This window comes from Notothenia coriiceps, unplaced genomic scaffold (genome assembly GCF_000735185.1).
Source record: "Notothenia coriiceps isolate Sejong01 unplaced genomic scaffold, NC01 NC01_scaffold00001411, whole genome shotgun sequence".
NCBI lineage: Eukaryota > Metazoa > Chordata > Actinopteri > Perciformes > Nototheniidae > Notothenia > Notothenia coriiceps.
Window position 1 is genome coordinate 147,813 of NW_011334112.1, and position 22,072 is coordinate 169,884.

The window sequence follows — 22,072 nt, forward strand, 5'->3', positions numbered from 1 at the left end:
GTTCATTTGCTGATAATTGACACCTTAAACGTCACTTAGCTGCTAGCATAACTTGAATATTGTTACATTTTTCTCAGACAGATTAGACAAACATGGGCAACATTTTAATTAGTGAGCACTATAGGCAACACTGGGCTGTTATGTACTGACTCCAAGCTTTTACCTAGCTTACAATCTATCCGTTGAATACAAATTCTGAAAGCAGAAAACAGCCAGTATAGTTCTGTCGAAAGATTAAAAAGGTTTGCCCAAAACTTTGTCCTGGACAGCCAGAAGCAGTAACTTGCCCAGAATTATACATCAATCAATTATGCAAGTCCTGTCTTTCTCTAGCTGATTCAACAGACACACATTTGAGAGTGGTTCTGCTCTCCTCGTCTTAATTTTAGAAAGAGAGTAAGCCAATGTTAAACTATTTTCTTAAGAAGGAGTTAGATTTTTATAATCTGATGTTTTTAATTTGTGTCATCCCAATGTGGAATTAATGACAACATTATTACTTTAGACTTCCTCGGTAGCATCCCTCACTTATAGCTTTAGAATAAGTTACGCTCTTTGCAAGCGTTGTGCCTAAATGAACATAGAATTGAATAAAAACTCTTTTATCCTTTGTTAAGATATGTATTCATGAAAAGAAAGTACCAGACCAACATTAGGATAAAGAAAATAATACTCGCTGTCCTTCTCTATCCATTCAAGGCATACTAAAACGATAGCAGTAGAAAGCAGATGAAACTTATAGTAACAGAGTCTATTCAAAACACATAATAAAAGGAGAAAGAGCTCCATAATACCCTGCTTCATGCTTTTTATGATAGAGTTATAAATAACTCTCTACCGGCTTATAGTGCACACACTTGAAATCCTCCCGAGCACAAGCAGGGCAATGTTGTGTTTATTTTTTTTTCTTTAACTTGTCGTCTCCATTAATTTTTAAAAAGGAGTTCTTGGCAACTTGCTGAAAAAGGCATCGGAGGCCCAGGAGCATGAATAAATGAGCTTCTTGTGCTAAAAGAGATTTGAGCTGTAAAAATGGAGGAGACAGGGAGAAGGAGATGGAGTGGTGAGGAGGGAAGAGAAAAAGACTGAGAGGGAGAGGACCCATGAAGGAGCTGAGGCAACAAGAAAACAAGTCTTTTGACTGACAGTTATGGGACGCATTCACATACACATAGAAACCCACACAAATGCAGAAACATAGTGTTGATCGCTCCACGTCACAACCCTTGAAAAATTAACAATTGCTGCGCAGGGCATAAATAAATCAGATGCTTCTGAATGTACCTTGACAGCGACACACACACAGACATATCTACTAACACACACAGACACACACTCTAAATGCCACCCTCCACCATGGCCTGTTCGTGTTGGCGCTACAACAAATTCGAGCTGACAGGGACAGACAGAGAAATCTCAGAGAGCTGCTCAGGAATCGTCTCCAAAAGAAATTGTCAAATCACAGAACGGGAAGTAAAAATAAAAGGTTCTTGTAGAGTGCTTATGAAAAAATCTATTTTGAATGAAGACAAATTTCGCTCTTATCTTTTTTCTTTACAAGGAAAGTGTTACAATGAAATACAGCTTCAATATCTAATTTTCTTTCTGAATCACTTCCGAATTAACGTCGCGACATAGCCTTGAAAATGCAAACAGAGATGACTGCAACACAAACACTGAGAGAAATGCATGATAATGATGGCTGCAGCACATGCATAAAGTCCAACCCTTTAAACAAGCATCCCAGAGTTCTCTGAGCACTCTGATTTGTAGCTTAAATTACACTAACACTAAATATTAATATTAAAACATCATGTTATGTTTTGCATTACCTTCTCAGGATCAAACCCTTTAAGTTAATAGGTCAATGTGTCCGTCTAGGGTCAAATTAATGAGGGTCTGTAATGATAAACACATGAATTATGCATTCATACTGCTGCATGTTTGCGGGGTGAAATGAATAATGGCTCAAATGCATCCCATTTTTCTTTTTCATCTGCCTCTTTAAAAACACACACGCACGCACACACGCACGCACGCACGCACGCGCGCACGCGCGCACACGCGCACACGCACACACACACACACACACACACACACACACACACACAGTAAACACACAGCAGCCCCATTAAGCTGTTCTCCTTTGAGTCTCAGGTCATTGCAGGGTTAATGGGATGCCTGTTTTGCCCAAACTCCCACCATCCCTGTTTTTTCTCTTTAACACCTTTTTTCCACATCTCCCTAAAGTCTGCAGTACACAGGTCAAATGAAAGCATTTCACAAGTGATTAGCAATTCCTTCATCACTGATGAGGAGTCTGCTCGCAGACGCACCTGGAGCTGTCACAGCTTCATAACGTCAAAGCGTTACGTTCCCCTCTCTATTTCTGGTGCCACACTTCCTGTCTGCCTAAAATAAACGTACTCTGCTACAGCGTCGCTTCTCTGATACAAGATGAACAGCACAACCATGGGCTGTCAGAGGAGAGGGATACGCTTTTGACTCAGAGGAAACACGCTGATCTAGAATTACCGCCTCACAGAGGTATGCCCCAAACAACCAGAGAAGTTGCAAATAACATTCATGTCTGTAGAAAATGACATCTCTTTTTGTCTGTGTAAACTTGTCATAAATAGAATAAGACTTCTTGACTTATGGCACTAAAATCCAATTAGCTCATTCTTCAGTCCAATTAGATGTTAGTGTACCTTTTTTTTAAAGAAACTTCCTTAAGGCGTCACAAGGAAGTTACCGATGGGTTTATCGAAAACGGGAAACAGGCATTATTAAGGCAGATGCTATTTGCACCCAGCTGACTATAGTGAACCATGCTATTTGCACCCGGGTTACTATAGTAAACCATGCTATTTGAACCTGGGGCATAGCAAAGGGTTGTGAAATATGGTTGGAAATCTACAAAAGAAATACCCTCAAGTATGAAACTTAATTAGCACTTTTAAAGTCTCTTCTGCTGATGAATTGCCAAAGAAGTAGGCACAATTTCAAATTCAGTTTCTGGACAGTTTTCATTCACAAATTGAATGAAGTTAGCAAGAAACCAAGCTCTGAGTCAGTTCAAAGCCTTTAGTTGTAAAAGAATGCAGAAAACGGTATTACTGTCACTCCGTTCTCTTATGTGTGCTACTGTCTGTGTGACTCCTGTCAGAGTGTGTGTGTAGCTGTGAGTGTTTGCACGCATCTTTCCTGTTCTTGTCTGTAACACTAATCTGTGCTGTCAGAGGGCCGCTTGTATGCGACTCTCCGTCCACACAGCAGCTCTTACACCACCCTGCAGACATCACAACATCAAAGCTATTGTGCTGCTCCACTTTCTGGGGCCTCTGCGTTCAAGGCAGCGGTGCGCTAACAACAAAGAAGGATGTGCTGGAAATAGAAGTGCAGAAACACACGTCGCTAATGCTAACTTGTGTACACACTCACGGTGCAGATTCATCATCTACACTGCAATTTGGGGTAGTGACTGTTGGTAACCAAAGTATAGGAAGTAATGAAAACTCTATAATAGGCTAGAATATATTTTGTTTGTAAAACTTTACCAATGGATGTAAGCACTATATAATTGGGAACTGATGCATTTGCAGCCTGTTTCTGAATGTTCTTTTCTTGTTTCTTCAAATTTGATTTGTTTCTACAGCATTTAAATTGAGTGCGAAGGTAGACTTCAGTCTAACCTTAACTTGAACAGTTTCTTCCCCTCCGCTACCGGCCTCTTAAACAAGGCCCACCCCCACTGACACAACGTAGACTCTATATGCATTACATTAATGCACACAATGTTCAAATACTGCTTACTGCACATATTCTTATTTCATATTCATATTTTATATTCTATAACTCATTGCATTCCATTTCGCTGTAAATTACTGCTTTATTTTATTGCTATTTAACTATATTTTATTACAGTATCCTTAAAGATGTTTTGTTTTATATTAGATTTCTTGTTTTATATGGAGATTCTTTGTTTTATGTTTTATGTATGCGCCATGACATCAAGTTAAATTCCTCGTATGTGTGAACCTACCTGGCAATAAACCCGTTTCTGATTCTGATGCATGCAGTCTCAGGGAACACATCATGGCCTCATTATTCATAGCAGCACTGTTTTATGAAGTTAAACAATGATTCGAGGACCAAACATGAAGACATAAGAAGAGAATGAATAATAACCCCCTACGGCGCCCACACATAAACTATAGAATAGAATTCTATTAAACCTATTATGGAAAAATCTCTGTCTGACTGTTCCAAATAGAGAAATATGCAAACAAACTGCATGACAATACTGTCCCCGATTGGAAACCTGCCAGTGGGCCACAGTGGTCGTCATTGGGAGATCAAAATGTCCCAAACTGATTTGATGGATTAGCTCATCCAGTGTTGCTGCTGAAGCCAAAACAAGAGGTTAGCAAACCTCCAGATGACGTTGTCAAAACAACACAGAGCTGTAGGCCACTTGCCATGAAATTACAGGGTATCAAGAAAATAATTACATCTTAATAAAAGCTGGGATGCATTGTAAAATGGAAAATACGTATACTGTGATTGACTCTGCTCAGTCATCAAAAAGGACTGTTACGTTTAGTTTGACTTAGCAGTTCAAACAGAGAGAGACATCCCTGCACTTCTTCTGGAATAAAACAGATTTCTGTGAGATCTGTGGTGACAATCCAACGTGTCAGACATGACATTTATAAAGAAATATTGCATTGTCCTCTGGGTTTTGTCACTTTTCATATGCAAAACAACCCTAATACAATTATTACACCCTGTAGCAGATACCTCGAGATTAATATTGTAGGATTTAGGTCCAACGTTCCTGGCTAATATCGTCTAGAGTTTAAGTTTAGTTTATTAACATTACTCCAGTTACATTTTGGGACATTTTCAGTCCCTTCAGGCAAACATCAGGACAGGAATTTAATTCAGTGTTACATTTATAAGCCAAATCGTTTAGAAATCTTTATTTCTGTCCATTACTGTTGCGGATTCACTATCTTTTCTCACAGTAAATGTTGAAGATGTAAAGATATTTTGGATTTGCAGTTCAGTAGCAATAAAAGAACAGGAGAACAGATCATAAAAAGTGTCTTTGTGTGCCGCAGTCAGCTGCTTAGAGAGAACAGCCAAGTCCCGAGAGTTTGCTGGCAGAACAATCGTCAACACAAATTGTTTTGCTTTTTGCCGAACTCCTAACAAAATGCCCTCTGTTTTCCTAGACAGGAAGAAAATGATGGAAGATCTTCTGCCTGAAGATCTGCCAAAAAGAGTGCACAATGAAACTTCTTGTACAGGCATACAAGTGTGTGCCTGTGTGTGTATTTCTGCATGTGTGAGCCTCATCTGCATGAAACATCAAAGCTGCATAAAGCAGAGAGAAGAACAGCTGACAGCTTAAACATTTATAAGCATGCCAGGGCAAAGCTACATAAGCAATGAGACTGAGCATGAGCTAAACCTCAGCTTTCATAGAAAATGGGATAAATCGTGCTAAACCGACACTGCAATCCACCCACAGGGGCCGGTTGCCATAATGAGGAGCCACTTTGGTTAAATGACATTAATTTTCGCTTTGGGTCTGAGTCTCCCGAACAACACTCATCTGCTGTCACCCGTACTTCAGTGAAGATGCACGAACACTGACAAAACGAGTTTGTCCCAGTTGCTGCTGCTGTTGCACTTTCTGTGAAACGGGAGCCTGCTGTGTTGGATGTCAGCCATGTTTGCTCTGCAAAAAAAGTTCAGGCAGCTTGTTCTCCTGAAACTTTGAGAATTGATCAAAAGGTTTTGATATGCAAATGTATTCACTGCGCATTCAAAATCTGAAACAAGGACTCTGTAGGGGACTAAAACCAAGCAGCAGCACTGAAAGAACCGGTATTAAAGGAATAAAGTTTAAATACAGCAGACAAGATTTTTCCCAAAATATTAATCTATTTTGTATCCACTAGATTAATACATATATTCAATCTATGTATTAATCTAGTGGATATACGATGTGTTTTAATCCTAACCACAGCTAAACACATTCACCAAATTACATGTGTTCACAAAGTAGTTTTTTATAATTTGCTCAAATGTTGCTAACTTTAGCTAATAGGCTAACCAGCTTGCTAGCTCACGGTTAGCTTGAAGCCTTTCCCCCCTTTCTCCTTCTCCACTACTCTAAAACTCATACATACAAAATAGTGTACAAATACCAAAATTAAATTAAAGTGTGCGTATATGATACAGAACAAGAAAGTCCACCATTATTAAACAACCCAGTCTCACGGCATTTCGTGTAATAGTCACAACATTTAATCTATTGATTCTTGTTCACCAACGCGATTTTCCCCTTTTTTTGGCGTCACACAGAACGATTTATTTTAAAAGCAATGTATTTATATTGGTAGTATGTTTAGTGCCTGCACCACGTCTTTTCCGGAAGCTGTGTGGTTCATAAAAACATTTTCTTACTCAACATCAAGCCACGATTATTGTTTTTATTTTAAATCGTATAATGTCTGACTTTTTTTGCCGTCCATGAGGAAAAAGAAATGGGGCTCAGATTTTAAAAAATCTTTTTTCCTTCTAATTTTTTATTCTTTTCTAAATAACACACTGTTATTTACTCAACAATAACACACAATTATCCTTGTTTTTATTTATTTGTTTAATTCTATAATGTCGGGCTTTTTTGCCGTCCGTCAGGAACTGAATTTCAAAATAAGTCACCGGAAACAGACGTAGGGGATACACACCCACTGAACTGATTACCCAAGATCCTCAGCTCTGGTTGAAGCTCGGTGGTTGGATGTTTTAGCCGCAATGCACGTTGGGATATGGTGTTAATGCGATATGAAATAACTATCAACAGAATTGCGTTGCCAGGCAACAGCTTGGGGTGGACACAGTGGGTTTTTCTCAATGTCGAGGAGGCTTGCTTGGTAGCACATGTACCTCCGAGTGAGTTCCTTCAGAAGTGAGGCAAGAATACCTCCTAGCCTCGGAAAACGAAGAATGGAACAGGCTAGCAAGTGTGCAGGTGTGCGTCATATGAGAGGCCCCGCCATATATTTTCCGCCAAACATTTGGAAAATTGGTCCGTGCGCAAAGCATTGTGGGGATTTTAAGACCGGGGAGTCTACACATGTGCAGCCACGAAATCTCCCGCAACGAAGTACGTCGGCCTCGGTAGAATTCCAAGTATCCTGGACATTGGAACAGTCCTTCGGCGGCACTCGATGACGTAGTATCCTTGAAATAGTGGCTCTGGAGCATGCAGCTTTCCTCGACTTCGAGAAACACCCAGTATTTCCGGTCTCGAAGTTTGCATAGTAATCTGCAGTGCTCATCAACTGAAAACATCAGTTTATCCTTGTTAATTACACAACATTGATTGGTTTAAATTGTGTACAATGCTTTTGTGTTTTACCCCTTCGAGAAAAAAATTGTTTTTTCTGAGTTTATGGCCGAAGATCCTACCTACAGCTATCGTTTGGGACTACAGTCCCTTTGCTTGACAAACCCTGTGATTAATCTTCAAGCTCTGTGATTGGATGTTGGAGTGGCAGTGTGCCAAGGTTACGCCGAGCGTCAAACAGCACTTTGAAATGGAATGAAACCACGGCAGACTATCCAAAACTGGACTCGAACGGGTCCAGTCACTTTCAAAATCGTTCTGTGTGACACGAAAAAAAGGGGAAAGTCGTGTTTGTGAACACGAATCAATAGATTAAATGTTGTGACTATAACACGAAATGCCGTGAGACTGGGTTGTATTAAAATGATGCTTTATTAGGCTTACATCCTCTGGGGCAACTAAACGTGATTTGTTGTAGGCTAGAATTAACATAGATTTTCTATCATTATGGTTGAGGAAGAGCAGAAAATCAGTTCTTTATAAAAAAAACAGATTTCTGTAGAAAGGTTGTTTATGTGATGAAATATTAAAACCATAGCAATACATATTCAGTATAAAAATACGAAGAGGCCCTACGCCATCCAGCCTGCCTACATTATATTTGATACTTATACATAAAAAGTACAAAAAGAAACCATCTGTTTCCAACTAATTCTTTAAGCAAATTCATATTACTCTATTACTAGTATTATTATATTTACTAAAAATAATAATTGTATTTTTTTCTGTAGGAGGGAATTAAAGCAATAAGGACAGCGTTACATTTAGTGTGTGTGAGCGTGTGTGTGCATGCCTCTGTCCCATGGTATAAATAAATAACTGAATGTTTATAGGTGGAAGAATGTTTATGCATAAATCTGTGAAAAATGGTCTAGAAGAAAGTAAACTGTCAGGCTGGTTTGCAGGCCGGTTATATAAGCAGCTTGCTTGTTTGCGTATTTGAGGTTTTGGTGGTGGAGGGTGGGAGCTGGAAAAAAGTGAAACAGGGAGAGTAAAAAAAGACGGAAGACTTAGAAGAAAGACAAATGTTCCTGAGCTGACAGCAACATTTAAACAGTCTGCCGGCTCTCATACAAACAGTTATAAAACAAAGCAAATTTCTCATGTTACAAAGTCTAAAAATAACTGGCCTTGGCTGAATTATGGGACTACTTTTATAGAAATCATGCTCACTCCCTGGGTGCTTGTGTAAATATTATAGTAAAGGTAGACAGACTTGTGTCCTGACTGAGAAGATGGTCATCAGTCTTCCACAGTCACTATAAAGCAAGGGCTCATGGGTAAACTGCAGTGTGACTCACTAATAACTAATATCATGCAGCACACTAGTATTAAAATAGATCAGTGGTTTTAAGCTCCATCTTTGGAGTTTTGAATCATCTCTTTTTGGCCCAATTTTTGCAGGCTATTGTGAAAGCTTATCTAGCAAGCTGTGCCCAGTTAGCAACCAATGACAGTTACAGTGAGATTCATTTTTTTAAACATATTATGGCCTGAAAGCAGATACTATTACATTTCCATCAGCCTCAGTTGTAGTTAGGGTTGGGTTCAAAAGGTGTGTGGTTTTAGTCCATGTCAATCCTGTGAACACTTATAGGGACTTGAAACTACAGTGGCATTATTCCTCCTGACCAGTTTACTTAAACACCTGACAGTAAAGCTCTGACGCTAATTCACATAATCCTTTAATGCTGTTTTTTAAAACGTTTTTACAAAATTACTAAACCTGGTGAATTAAGTGCTATTAAACAACTGTTACTGAAATCTCTGAGCATCAAAAAGCTATTTCTGTCCTTGTATAAACCCAAAAAACTGGGTACCCACCATCAGTCTTCTAGACCTAAGACAAACTTCTGTAGTTGCTTTGTAGATGATACAGTATTAATTTCTTGGTTATTTTTTGATGCTGCACACCACTATGTGATGTGAAATCTATAACAAAAGTTATTCAAAAGCATGCTAATTGAGGGTGTGTCTATGTGTGTGTGTGTGTGTGTGTGTGTGTGTGTGTGTGTGTGTGTGTGTGTGTGTGTGTGTGTGTGTGTGTGTGTGTGTGTGTGTGTGTGTCCTCAGTATTTGAATGCAGAGCCTGGAGACCCTGCAGAGCAGACGCCCAACGCTCACTCACAGGACGCCACGTGCGCACACACACGCACACGCACACGCACACGCACACGCACACACACACACACACACACACACACACACACACACACACACACACACACACACACACACTCACACTCTCCTGCAGACTGCTGAGACCACGCAAGAGCACGCTAATCTGTTGGCATGACAACTGGAGTGGAATATTCGCTTGGCCTAGAAAATATGGCTGTGAAGAAAAGATGAATGAGCTGTGAGATACGAATAAAAAACAGCAATATGAGTCTTCAGACGGCCTGCTCTTTAATTACAGAGAACACTTTCTTTGCAACAACTCTACACAATGTCCTGTCTAATCCTTTCATCATCAAATATATGTATTTGCAGCTGTGTATTAGAACGGATGTGTGCATCCATATGAGTGTGTAGGTAATACTATGGAATATTGGATGAGCACCATCACCTCGAAGGCAGACAAAACAGACTGCAAACCTAAAGCATATTTATAACTATTTGCTGTGTCTACTGTACATTTTGCCTCGCTTTGGGGTTTTTGTTGTCCTCTTTTCAAACGGCTAATAAAGTCTTGAAGGGCTCTGAAAGTTCACAGAGGTCAGCTGGGATGGCCAAAGGGAAGAAAGTTACGTCCTGGTGCCACAAAACAGGTCTGAATTTATGTTTGAATTCCAGTTGAAAGCTTCGTAGAGAGTGCAAGGACGAGGTTTCTTTTACTGCTGCTCCGCATGATCGCATAAAGCATTTAAGAGTTTCCTCAACCCCGAGCGCTAATGCTGAGACTCAGAAAAAGCTGCACAGCAGGGGGAATTTTTGTTGGGGGAGGGCAACATCGAAAGGTTTAATGTGAGGTCAGGTATTTTACGCTTTTGAGTTTGACCATTAAACAAGTAATACTGAGTGCGTTGGATAAGATGATCTTGCTTTAAGGTTTACATTGAGTTTAAGTGTTTTATTCGTGGACTGAAGGAGGATGTTTTAATGTCTGACTGTGGCTTTGAAACCACATGTACAAGCTCCAAAACTCATAAAAGGTGTTGTCACATCAGCAGAAAGGCTGGTATAAAATCTCTAATAGTGCTCACCTTGGATGGTCTTCACTCTCAACTGTTGCCATCACATTATTTCGTTCCATCCTAACTTATTACTGAGAGATACAAAATGCCTGTGGTAGAACAACTGAAATTAAAGAAAGAACTGTCTGACCCCACTGGGTTTTAATCAGATACAGAAGAGAGTGGAAAATAACTGAGAGACGACGGAGGATTTAGACTTTGGATGGTCCTTTATGTCTCTGCAAAGAAGGGCCAAATCCTCTGACATAACAAACGCATCAGCAGAGACAACACATGGTCAATAGATCCCTGATGAGTTGACTGAGGTCCTAAACAAACAGTTTAATCTGCTGCGAACTCTACACACAGCAGGGTTTCACAAGGTGCATGCAATAGACCACCTTAAAGGAATAATTTCACATTTCAGTTGTTGTCAAGCCCAGTGGCGTCGCCTGGATGTTTTTTCTGTAGCCCCGGACAATTCTCCCTTAATAATATAATACATTAACCGTGCTTTACCTGAACCTCATCATGAGAGGATGGCAGAATTGTAATTTCCCGTGTTCAGAGGCAAGACACCAGACCAACCAGAGAGTGGAATGGAAATAAACATCTATCTTATTGGCTGACAGGTACCTATCCTGTGAGCTGTGACAATGTTTAAACTGTCAGTCGGACTCAGAGTTTTTGCAGATGGACATAAGAAAAAAAATTCTTAAAAAAGACGACAATTCTCAAGTGGTGGCTCACACAACAACCCCAGAGCCACCACTTGAGCCAGGTGAACAAGGTATGTAAATGTCAGTAAACTTCCAAGTTATGCGAACATGTAAGCAAAGCATAAATTACAGCTACGTTGACGTTACTTTGAATCGCGGGGGTAAGCTAAACCGTTAGCAACTAGCTATAGCTAGCCAGATATATTAAATAAACACTTTGTCATACAATCTAAATGTAATGTTTTTTAGCGTTACCTGGAGATTTCAAAGAAAGCTCTCTGGAAAATGTTGACTTACTGTTCGACATGAAGCTAGAAGCTACCTTACAGTACACAGTTGATCCGGTGTCCTGTCAGTTAAAGTGTTTCATAGTTAGCTTAGCTAAGCATCAACCTAGCACTGCAATATATGGATGTTATGTGACAGTATTTCTGAGAAAAAGTCAGCTGAAATGGTGGCATGCCACTGCTTTACGTGTCGACAGCATGTTTGAACGTATTTGGAGCAGTAAATGTGGCTGTTTGGCCACTGACTTTGCCATAACAACACCTGAATTTAAATGTGCAACCTCTTTTTGTGACAGATTTATAATTATTCTGAATGATATTCCTATTGACAGCTAATTTCTATGTGAACATTATGAGATGGACAGCCAGAGAGAATAAATGAAAAACAGTTATGAAATACTATATGACAGTAAAACAAGAATACAGTTTAGAAGGGGGGTGATTTGTAAAATATAAGAAAAAGTAAATCTGTTTACAGTTCTGTTTCATATGGGTGTTGAGAGATGTATCCATAGATCTCTCCATTTTGCTCTCAAAGTGCACCAGATTGATGCTTTTAACTTCAATATTTTAAAACAAATCTTCCCGGAGCATGCCCCCGGACCCCCCTAGAGCAGGTGAGGACCCCCCTAGAGGAGATGAAGTCCGCCCCTCATTTATAAAAAATAGCACTTTATCCCTGGTTACACCTAAATGCCCTGAGCTGATTATTGAGCCTTCATTGTAAGAATCGCGGGTGTACTGTGTATGTGCGTGTGGGGAGTGTTGCAGAAAATTCCACTGTAGCGCCGCGGCCACCGCCACTGTGGGCTAAGCCCCGAATGTTTCCAGGTCCAGGCGACGCCCCTGGTCAAGCCATTGGATGGTCATACCAAGGGTTGGAAGCCTCATAGCTATGGTTAAAATGAGCATGCTAAGCCTATGAATAGGTTTAGATAGATGTTTACTGAATGATACGGATACAAAAACGGTCCGTGTTTAGATGGCAAACTAAATTCAATCAAACACATAAGAGACTGGTTCTTGTGAAAAAAATATGGTGTTATACTAAATCTAACCAAGTAGTTTTCCCTGCTTAACAAGCATTGGAATGCTAGTGATAACGTAATAATTTCAAAGGGCAGACAATGGTGGTGGTCAATGGTCAATACTACCACTTGTCGTGTTATAGCCAGAAGTTGTTAGTTTAGCTTAGCACAGAGATTAGGAAGGGGAAAAAACCTAGCCTGGCTCAGTCTAAAGGTAAAACAGATCCCCTACCCGCACCTTAGATGTTAGTTGGGTTAAGGCAGCTAACTGTCTCATGGCGCTAGTTTCATATTTTACAGCAACATTCAGGAGTGGTATCGATCTTGGCGTCTTTATTTTCAAAACGTTTCATTTGTGTTTTATGTGAGGCATTAAAGGCTTCAGGTCCAGCAAGGAGCCAGACATCCATGTGTAGTCTTTTGTTCCTGGGAATCTTGATCTCAGCTTAATGAGCATTTTCAAGAATGTTTAATACAGTCTAGCGCCTCAGGTGTCCTCGTCTACTTCCAGCTGCAGCAATGTGCTACTGTACATACACTAGAGGAACCTTGTTGACTGAATGTGTGTAGGAAGGTCAATCATTCTCCCACTCAACCCAGGCTTGAGCGGACAAATAAATGGTCAGGCAAAGGCGCTTGGACCCCATGCTGAGAGCGAAAACGAGAAAGAGGAAAAAAAACACGGGTTGGAGAGACAAGTTTAAGAGCGATATGAAGGGAGAAAGACGAATTAAGACAGAGGCGGGAAGATAAGTCGAGGAGGCAGAGATATTCAGAAGATAGGGAGCATAGCAGAGAGGCGGGGGTGGCTTTTTAAAAATGCATGCGTCTCCATTTGGCAGAGGGGGGAAAGATCCCAGCACAGAGAAAGCAGTAGCATTAACACTCAAACTGTCTAAAAGAAACACGTTCTTATCCGTGGAAGAAAATACAGATGAAGGTGAGAGTGAAGAGAAGGAGTTGAGATGCCCTGAGGCTTTACTCTCTTTGCCCCATGATGCCATTTAACTGCTGTGACTTACTGTGGAGCCTCACACACAAACACACAAGGATGGCACAAACACATCCTCACAAAGCACAGGCATGTTTTCATGTATATAATTTTACAGTTGAGTGTTAGCTGAAGGCCATTGGGTTAAGTGCCCTCAATTGCAGACTATACGGTAGGACTTGGTTTGCATACCACACACTCACAGGCAGCTCGTCTTCTTATGAAATACACCCAGTGTCATGGCGGACATGTGGTTCCTATTTGTGCCGCAAATCATCAGTCAGTGGATTCAGTGACCCACTATATTTCACAAATTTCCAACAGGGCTTACTTATGTCTGTCTCTAATCTGCCAGGCAAGAGGAATAATACGCACTGAGGGAATATAATACAGACATTTTGTCTCCTTTGGGAATCCTCAAAAAACAGAAAGCCCTTCATCATTCCAAGACATAATCCTTTCAACAATAATGTACATTGCAGCAGCTCTTGGATGAAAGTACAAAGGATTTTAAGGTGAAGAAAAAAGAGTGAGCTTTTTAGCTACCACCGAAAATCCAATTTTACAGGCAGGGTAGAGAGAATTGAAATACATGTTGACATTAAGCACGGCCATGTTGATGTAAGTTATCGTAGAGTGACCAGTACAATTATTGCTGTTGTTGGATGCCCTTTGAGAAATCATGCCTCTGGCTGACAAAAGACTTCTAAACTCAAAAACTGTAGGTCATTTAGTAATGTGTTATTCATAAATACTTTCCAAAGCCACTATAAATAGCTGTTACACAAATTATTCTTCATGATTGTTCTGATATGCCACCGTTATAGTTAAGGTAAAAATAAAATGAATGGATAAGAAAAAGGGCAACTTGGTCAAGGTCAAGGGAAAAGCATAGTTAACTGAGAGCGACCTGGCAAGCTATCACGCTACTTCTACCTTTTGCTTCTCGGACATGAACGTCATAATTCACATGGCCACACATAGCCCATGTCAGAAGAGTAAAATGACATGGTTCAGTTTAAATATTTCATCATACGACCAATGCGGTTTTCTGTCTCCTGAGGACAGTGAACAGAAAGAATCTTTGGCTTTTGCCTCCTGGTGTGCTGATAGCTTTTTAATCATGTTTTTGCAGTTAAAAGTATCCAAAATCATGCTAGTTCAATTATGTATTATGATTGTAACTGAAGTTCCACCATGAGAAGGGAATTGTATATAACTGTTTGGTGAATATCATACCTCAATGGAGGAATGGCTAAAGGTAACAGCTAGCTTAAGAGAAGTAGCATTGCTAGCAGCATTTTTTTTTATCGGCAGGGCTTGAAATAAAAAATAAACATTCGGAGAGGTGCTAGAACATTTTAACATTTTATCAGTTTTTGTATTTGTCTTCACAAATGAGACATTATGCTAACAGGAAATATCACTTTGCTCACTGGCAAGTATAGCTAACATAAGAGGGTTCCATCAAAACTGAGATTTTGAAATACCCTATTAACCTTTTTAAATACACATCACAAAGGATCTCCAGAATAATTTTAACAAAGATAATAAAACAAACCACATGAACGAGAACCTTAGGTTTCTGCTTCTGCTTCAATGTTTGAAGAGGCATTGAAGCAGAAGGTCTCCCTATCTGCCTCTCCGCATTTCTGTGCATACATGTAGCATACTTGTCGGTATACGCCCATGGATTGGCCATCACTGGTTGTCATGGTTATCTTGCTATACTTTGCCTACAACGGTCACTATGGCGCCCAGGCTGAAGACATTATTCCAACACACCTTACAAAGGTTTTTCCAAGGCGTGTGCAACAACAAAACCCCACCAGAAACCATCATCAAATGTTTATTTTTCTCCACACGCCTCCTTTCTCTTTCACCTCCATCCGTCTCACTGTTTCACTATCACATTTACAATCCAACCTCTCTTCATTTTGCTTAGCATTGCTATTCTCACCATCCCCCCCTTCTCTCTCCTGGTCTCTCATTTCCCTCTTCTCTCTCTCTCTGTCTCTCTCGATTTCTCATTTTTCTATTTTCAATCTCTCTCCTTCTTCTTCCATCTTACTCAGATCTAATGAGCTCACCTTGGTCATAATATGTAGATGATGTCGTGCAGTAGTGTCTATTTACAGTTTACAGTCTGCTGAACACACTCCAACCGCCAGGGAAAATATTACTAGTTATTAATCTGCTCTGAAATAGATACAGCAGTCTGTTTATTTAAATGTGTTTCGAGTAATATCTCTCCCTGCCTCTCTATGTGCGTATTCATTGCATACAATCTGATTTGTGAAACATTAATATTGCTTAAGAGATTGGTTTTGTAATAACACATCACACTTTAAACCTCTTTAATCCCTGCAAATGCACACTGTGTGTGTGTGTGTGTGTGTGTGTGTGTGTGTGTGTGTGCGCGTGTGCGTGTGTGTTTCCCTTACTCTTACAGTGAAGAAGAAGAGAGGTGTGTGGCACAGCCGGAAATGTGCCAGACTGTTGTTTTGTTTTATAAGATTGCGGTTCACACAGCCACATCAAACACTGATATTTGCTGACATTTCCTGAAGTTTGCTGACGTGGGCATTACACAAAAGGTCACTGAACTGTGATTACAGTAGATGGAGCGTGTTCAATTGTTTATTAGGCTATTGAGTAACCCTTCTGGCAAGAAAAATGTAATAACCTGCTAACTCACACCAAGTAAGGTAGCCAAATATAGCCCCGGGATAACTCTAATAAAGCAGTTTAAGACAAAAAGAAAACCGGATACAGCCCCACTGTCTTTCCCTCTCTTTCTCCCGGTGATGTCACCCAGAAGTTAACGCCCTCAGACTCCTGTGGAGCCACCGGGGAGCGTCCAGGCCTCAACACTGACACGCTGGAGCTCTATAAAGCTGCTCCAGCCTGGAGCACCTGCCAACATAAAAGCTGCTTAGTGGGGCAAAACTCTGGCTGAGTCCCTTAAAGCTGCACTAATCAGAGCTGTTAGGGGAAGCATCGCAACCGTATCGCACACACCATTACAAGAACATGCCAAACCATGAACACAAGAGATGAATGGATGGACGGTGATGTTTACTACAGATCGCTACATTTAAGCTGAAGCAATTGTGCATGTGTGCTTCATTGGAGTGAATACAAATATTTTCTTATGTGGATGTCACACAGCATCAGGTGGGACTTCTTGCATGCCTGAATGCAACAGCTCCATCCGGCACAATAACATCTGAACAAGACAAAGAGCCGGGAAGCTGTTGCATGTCTGAGCATGCGTCTTTGAGCGCTCTGACACCATGACGGCAGCGGGGGTCTGTGGATGCAACAAGCCACCCTGAGCACTTTCCGCGCTGATTGGAGAGGAAGAGTAGCAGGAAAAGGATGAGAGAGTGTAAACACGAGGAGAACAAAAGAGCCACAGAGGAGGGCAACAAGAGACTACAGCAACCAAATGGGCCAGGCAAATATAACACTGTCCCCCTGTCCGCCCAAACTTGGCAAGCTCCTCCATAGGCCATCAATGCCCTCTGCATCTCCCAGGAGTCTGCCACTTTTCTGCACAGCTAGCTAATACATTAGCATGCAGCCCCATCCCCCTGCAGGGGCAACCAGCGGCTCACAGCAGCACTCATCGTACACAGAAACGCTTCATATGCTGCAGCAGCTGGGGATCTGTAGGGAAAGACAGTCATGGTGGTACATTTTGGGTGTATCTGACACATCTGACAAAAGCAAATGGAAACACCAGGTCATTCCATCATTTAGGATAAGTACTATCTACTGATGGGTCCATTGTAAACACCTTTCCCTCCCCTTGGAAACCTACCTGACTTTGAACTCAGTGAGCTGAGGCATCTGAGGCAGCTGAGGCATCTGAGGCGGCTGAGCCCCCGGTTCCACACAGTAGATCTGGGGGAAGTAAAACCGCTGCGACTGAAGGTTGATGTCCATGGTGTCAACACAAAGCCGACACTTAGGTCAGTTGGTCCACGACAACAAACGTAGGGGAATACACGTCCGTATTTGTTGCTTTTTTCTTTGTTTGTCCTGAATTTCTTCGCTGACACTTTCACTAAAGGTCGGAGTTCAGCCACAGCATCCCCAAAACCCTTCTCCCTGAGTGGATCACAGAGCGCTACCTCCAGGAAGGCATCCCTCTCATATTAGTTCCTCCGCGTACAGCACATTCAATCACCTGGCATTAAACAGACACACTAACCTACTACCCACAAGCAGCCACTCAGCAGCTGGGAGCACAAGAACAAAGATGACTTCCAGAAAAAAAAAGATGCTGCCTCATGTAAAGACACCAATAAAAATCCCAGTTTGTGGTCATGAATTCATCCTTTGGCAGGTAGAGAAGCACAATTAGGAAGAAATGAAGGAGACTGTTGATCTGTAGAGGCAAGAGAGGCTTAAAAAAATGTGAAAGTAAGCCCTCAGCCACACAGAGAGGAGACTGAATGGGAGATGAGAGTCCTTTGGTTTTTACGCTTCAGAGACAGAGGTAAGGGGGGGGAAAAGAGAGATGGAGATAGAGAGAGATTCCCGGTGAGGCGTTGCCCTCACACTGCCTCTCCTCTCTGTGTCTCATTGGATTACCTCCTCCCTCTCTAGCCCCCGCCCCCCCTCCACCCTCCCTCCATCCCTCCCCTCCCCTCCCAGCTGTGACAAAAACGATGGGCCCCAGCCACGAAGGCTGCTGGGTCCTGCCCTTCCCTCTCCCCCTTCTCCTCCAACGACCCCCCTTCCTCTCAGCTCTCCTCTCTCAGCTGGCTGATTGGCCGAGGCGAGGATGCGTAAGCCCGCGTGGAGGGGGGTCGGGGGAGAGGAAAAGGAGGAGGAGGAGGAGGAGGAGGAGCAACAGATTTTAATTAATCTGATGGCTCCCGTATTTTCTCGCATATGATTTGAGGCGGCATTCCGGGCTCACACACACACACACACACACACACACACACACACACACACACACACACACACACACACACACACACACACACACACACACACTGGCATACATACACACACACACACACTGGCCTACACACACTGATCTGACAGCTTTTACTGGATATTCATTAACAGAAGGGGTGACGTGTGTAGAAAAAGCTAGTTCCTTTGTTGGAACGATTAGGTAAATTGTCTGCATACAATTCATGTAAACTTCACACAATTAGAATAATATAAGGGTCATTAGCAGATACATAAATGGAAACGCAACCAAATGTGAGTGTGCACTGCCAACAATTCCCCTGTAATACTCTGTATATCCAGATGCATTTAGATTATATATTATATTGTAAGTAAGTGGAGTGTGGCCACAACACTAATCTTCTGGGATAGGGACCACATCACAGCTGCCGACCAATAACCAATACATCCCTCCCATATTTACTGTACTTCCTCCCTGACATCCCAGGAAAATGTCCCACGCGTTGGCTCTTTATAGTGCAGCTCTGCCACATCACCCACATCTGTCCTGCTGTGTTTTGCCAGCAGGCAATTCCATTGATTGGAACGGCTACAGAACTGTTAGATGACATGGTTTGCTTTGTATTCGTTGTGGTAAGCAGTGTCAAACATTGCAATTTGACAGCAATTCAGTGTTCTCCCCTCGCCGACTGAAAATGTTGTTTGGCCACAATTATTTGTGAGAATAGAATATCATCAGTGCCGTTTTTATTTCTGTATGATATTTTATTAGTTCACATTTTTGCGGAACCCTGGAAAAAACAAATTTGCTTCTAGCTAAATATGAATTGCAATGAGTTGCATCATGTAGCTACTCACACAGATAAGGCATCATTACAGCTACATAGCAGTTTAAGCACAGATTTAAGGGGGTGGTCCAACAAATTTGAACTGCACTTCAACAAAGTTAAAAGACTATCAAGAGACAGTATGAAGAAAAAGTAGTACGGGCCGCTCTTAAACACTGGATTCTACATTTCTCATAAATGAACCTTATTTCACCAATAAATGAAATACAATGTGTAACATAGACTTCCTGCGCAAATCAAGCAGAACACGTAAGTTCTGAAGGATGTTAGAGAGTTCCTAGCTAGTTGCCATGTTGCGACTCAAGCCTCAAGTGGTTTTCCGGATGTCAATCTCCCTAGACTCCAATATAAAATGGCCCAACGTTACAGCAGAAAGAAACATGTTTAAATCATGAAACATAGAAATGCTGCATCACTTCACGATCCACCTTACGATGAGTAACTGCTTTCGAGGGCACATCATTGGGCTGTTTTTGTGTCGTCTTATTATAAGTCGTTTGGGCTCGAGCCCTGAAGTTTTACTTTTTAAAACCAGCACAAACAACTGATTTATTTCCTGAAAAGAGTGCATGTTAAGGCCCGGACACACCGATCTGACAACAAAGAACTGACACAGACGGACCCCGACAGTTGCGTCGCCTCGCGTCTCTGCGTTTTTGGCCATGTGTCGCACTGGAACACACCGCAAAGACTTCAGCCGACGGCCAAGAAGCACGTACAAACTGTGCATGCGTGAGTGGCAATAACTCTCCTTACCAGCAGGCGGCGGTAGTGTGTATTCGTCATTCAAAAGAGGCAACCGGAAGACAGACTGCGTGATAACCGAGAGAAGAAGAACAGACTGCGTGATATAAACAAACAACAAATAGCGTGTGCGTTCCATTTTCACTCTACAGCGAGAAGCTCATGGGGCTTTCCCGAACCTGTCTCGAGAGCTGGAGTTAAATGAAATCCCAGATTTGCCTTCTTAATAGTTTGTTTGGGTCACTCACTTCCGTTTCGCTTCTCATGCACTGATTCGCTAAGCTGAACAGCCAATCAGAGTGATTTCCCGCAGGTTTTCGGCCGAAAAGACGTAGGCCCGGCTGAAAAGACCCGACGGTGCGGGACACACCAATCTGAGTAGGGCATGTCGACGCTCATCGTCGGCCTGACGCCCACCGATGCCGATAATCGGCCTGGTGTGTCCGGGCCTTAACAGTCATTGCCTGTCTCGTACAGCCTACCAACTAACATTACGGGGATATCTTTAAACCAAGACAGATTGCATTGTATTTTAAATCCACCCAATGGATATGGAGTATATTGTGGAATTTCAGCTTGTTTTACACGCCACATAAACTTACACATTGCCCAGCATTTATCTACAAAGATTGTACAAACAAGAGTTAGATCAATGAATGAAATCATGCACAAATTGAAATGTCATGTGCATCCTGCCACTACTATCTCTCACTGGCCGATGACACTGGCTTTGAAACACAACCACAAATCATGAATGTCTCTCTATAAATACAAAGCAAAAGACTACTACTAGAATACTACTTGGGTCATTCATCCTTCTTTATCTTTTTTCATCGTAGTCCATTTGTCACAATAGGCTAGAGCCTTCACCACAGTGTGTTGTGTGAATGTGTGGGTCCTTGGTCTTTATCTGAGCAGTGAAAAAACGGTCACTGTGAGTAGAAAGCACAAGGACAAGTGCAAGACGACAAAAAAAACACTGAGCGGTCACAGATGGGGAAGAGAGATGATTTACCAACAACGCATGAGGGAGGAGGGTTTTAATATGAAGAAATAGGTGGAGTGGGGAGGGGGGTGGACAGATGGACAGACAGGTAGAGGGAGTAAAATGCCTGGGTGGGATGGAGATACACTGTGTGGATGGAGAGAGAGAGAGAGAGAGAGAAAGAGAGAGAGTGAGAGATAGAGTGGGAGGCAAACAAGGGGAGAGCTGATGAGAGAAAATAAGGGAGGCAGAACAGGAAAGGGGAAAGGACGTCCAGCCTTACAGTATACACCCATCCCCCATCTCTCTCCCCCCTGTGTGTGTGTTTGTGTGTGTGTGTGTGTGTGTGTGTGTGCGTGCGTGCGTGCGTGCGTGCGTGCGTGCGTGCGTGCGTGCGTGCGTGCGTGCGTGTGTGTGTGTGTGTTGACAGAGAGGTTAAAGATAGAGAGCTTCCCAGTGCTACTGTAGCAACACGACTATGCTATTAGCATTCAGCAGAAGGGATAGACTTGCCTCTGTCACACAGCATGATTGTGTGTGTGTGTGTGTGTGTGTGTGTGTGTGTGTGTGTGTGTGTGTGTGTGTGTGTGTGTGTGTGTGTGTGTGTGTGCGTGTGTGCGCGCACACGTAAGAATGTGATGGGGAGAAAATGGTTGTATCACCGAGTAAAGCTGAGAGGAAACTGAGGAGACATTTGGGAGATGTGTAGATGATGTGTGGCTACAATCGGACAGATACATTGGTATTTGTTTCATTTCCCTTTACACCCATTGAATATACGTGAGCCTGAATTTTCTCTGTTCCATTACTCTTGTATGGTTGACCTTTATCACATTTTTTAGTACTGTATGTATGAATAAGCAGTATATGATCAGCTGATGTTATGCAGCTTTTTAAGTCATTCTTCAAAGAGGCCCTATTGTGCTTTTTGGG

The 22,072-nt window shown here is 41.9% G+C and overlaps 1 protein-coding gene across 2 annotated transcripts in view; it reads right to left on the minus strand.

The window, feature by feature from the left end:
* Positions 1 to 18,195, minus strand: part of evlb (Enah/Vasp-like b) — a 33,499-nt gene extending 15,304 nt beyond the window's left edge. For both annotated transcript variants that reach the window (XM_010788806.1, XM_010788798.1), the window contains exon 1: positions 17,454 to 18,195. In XM_010788806.1, the coding sequence (XP_010787108.1) occupies positions 17,454 to 17,578 (125 nt within the window). In that variant the 5' untranslated portion in view covers positions 17,579 to 18,195. The remainder of the gene's footprint in view (positions 1 to 17,453) is intronic.
* Between the last annotated feature and the right edge of the window lie 3,877 nt (positions 18,196 to 22,072).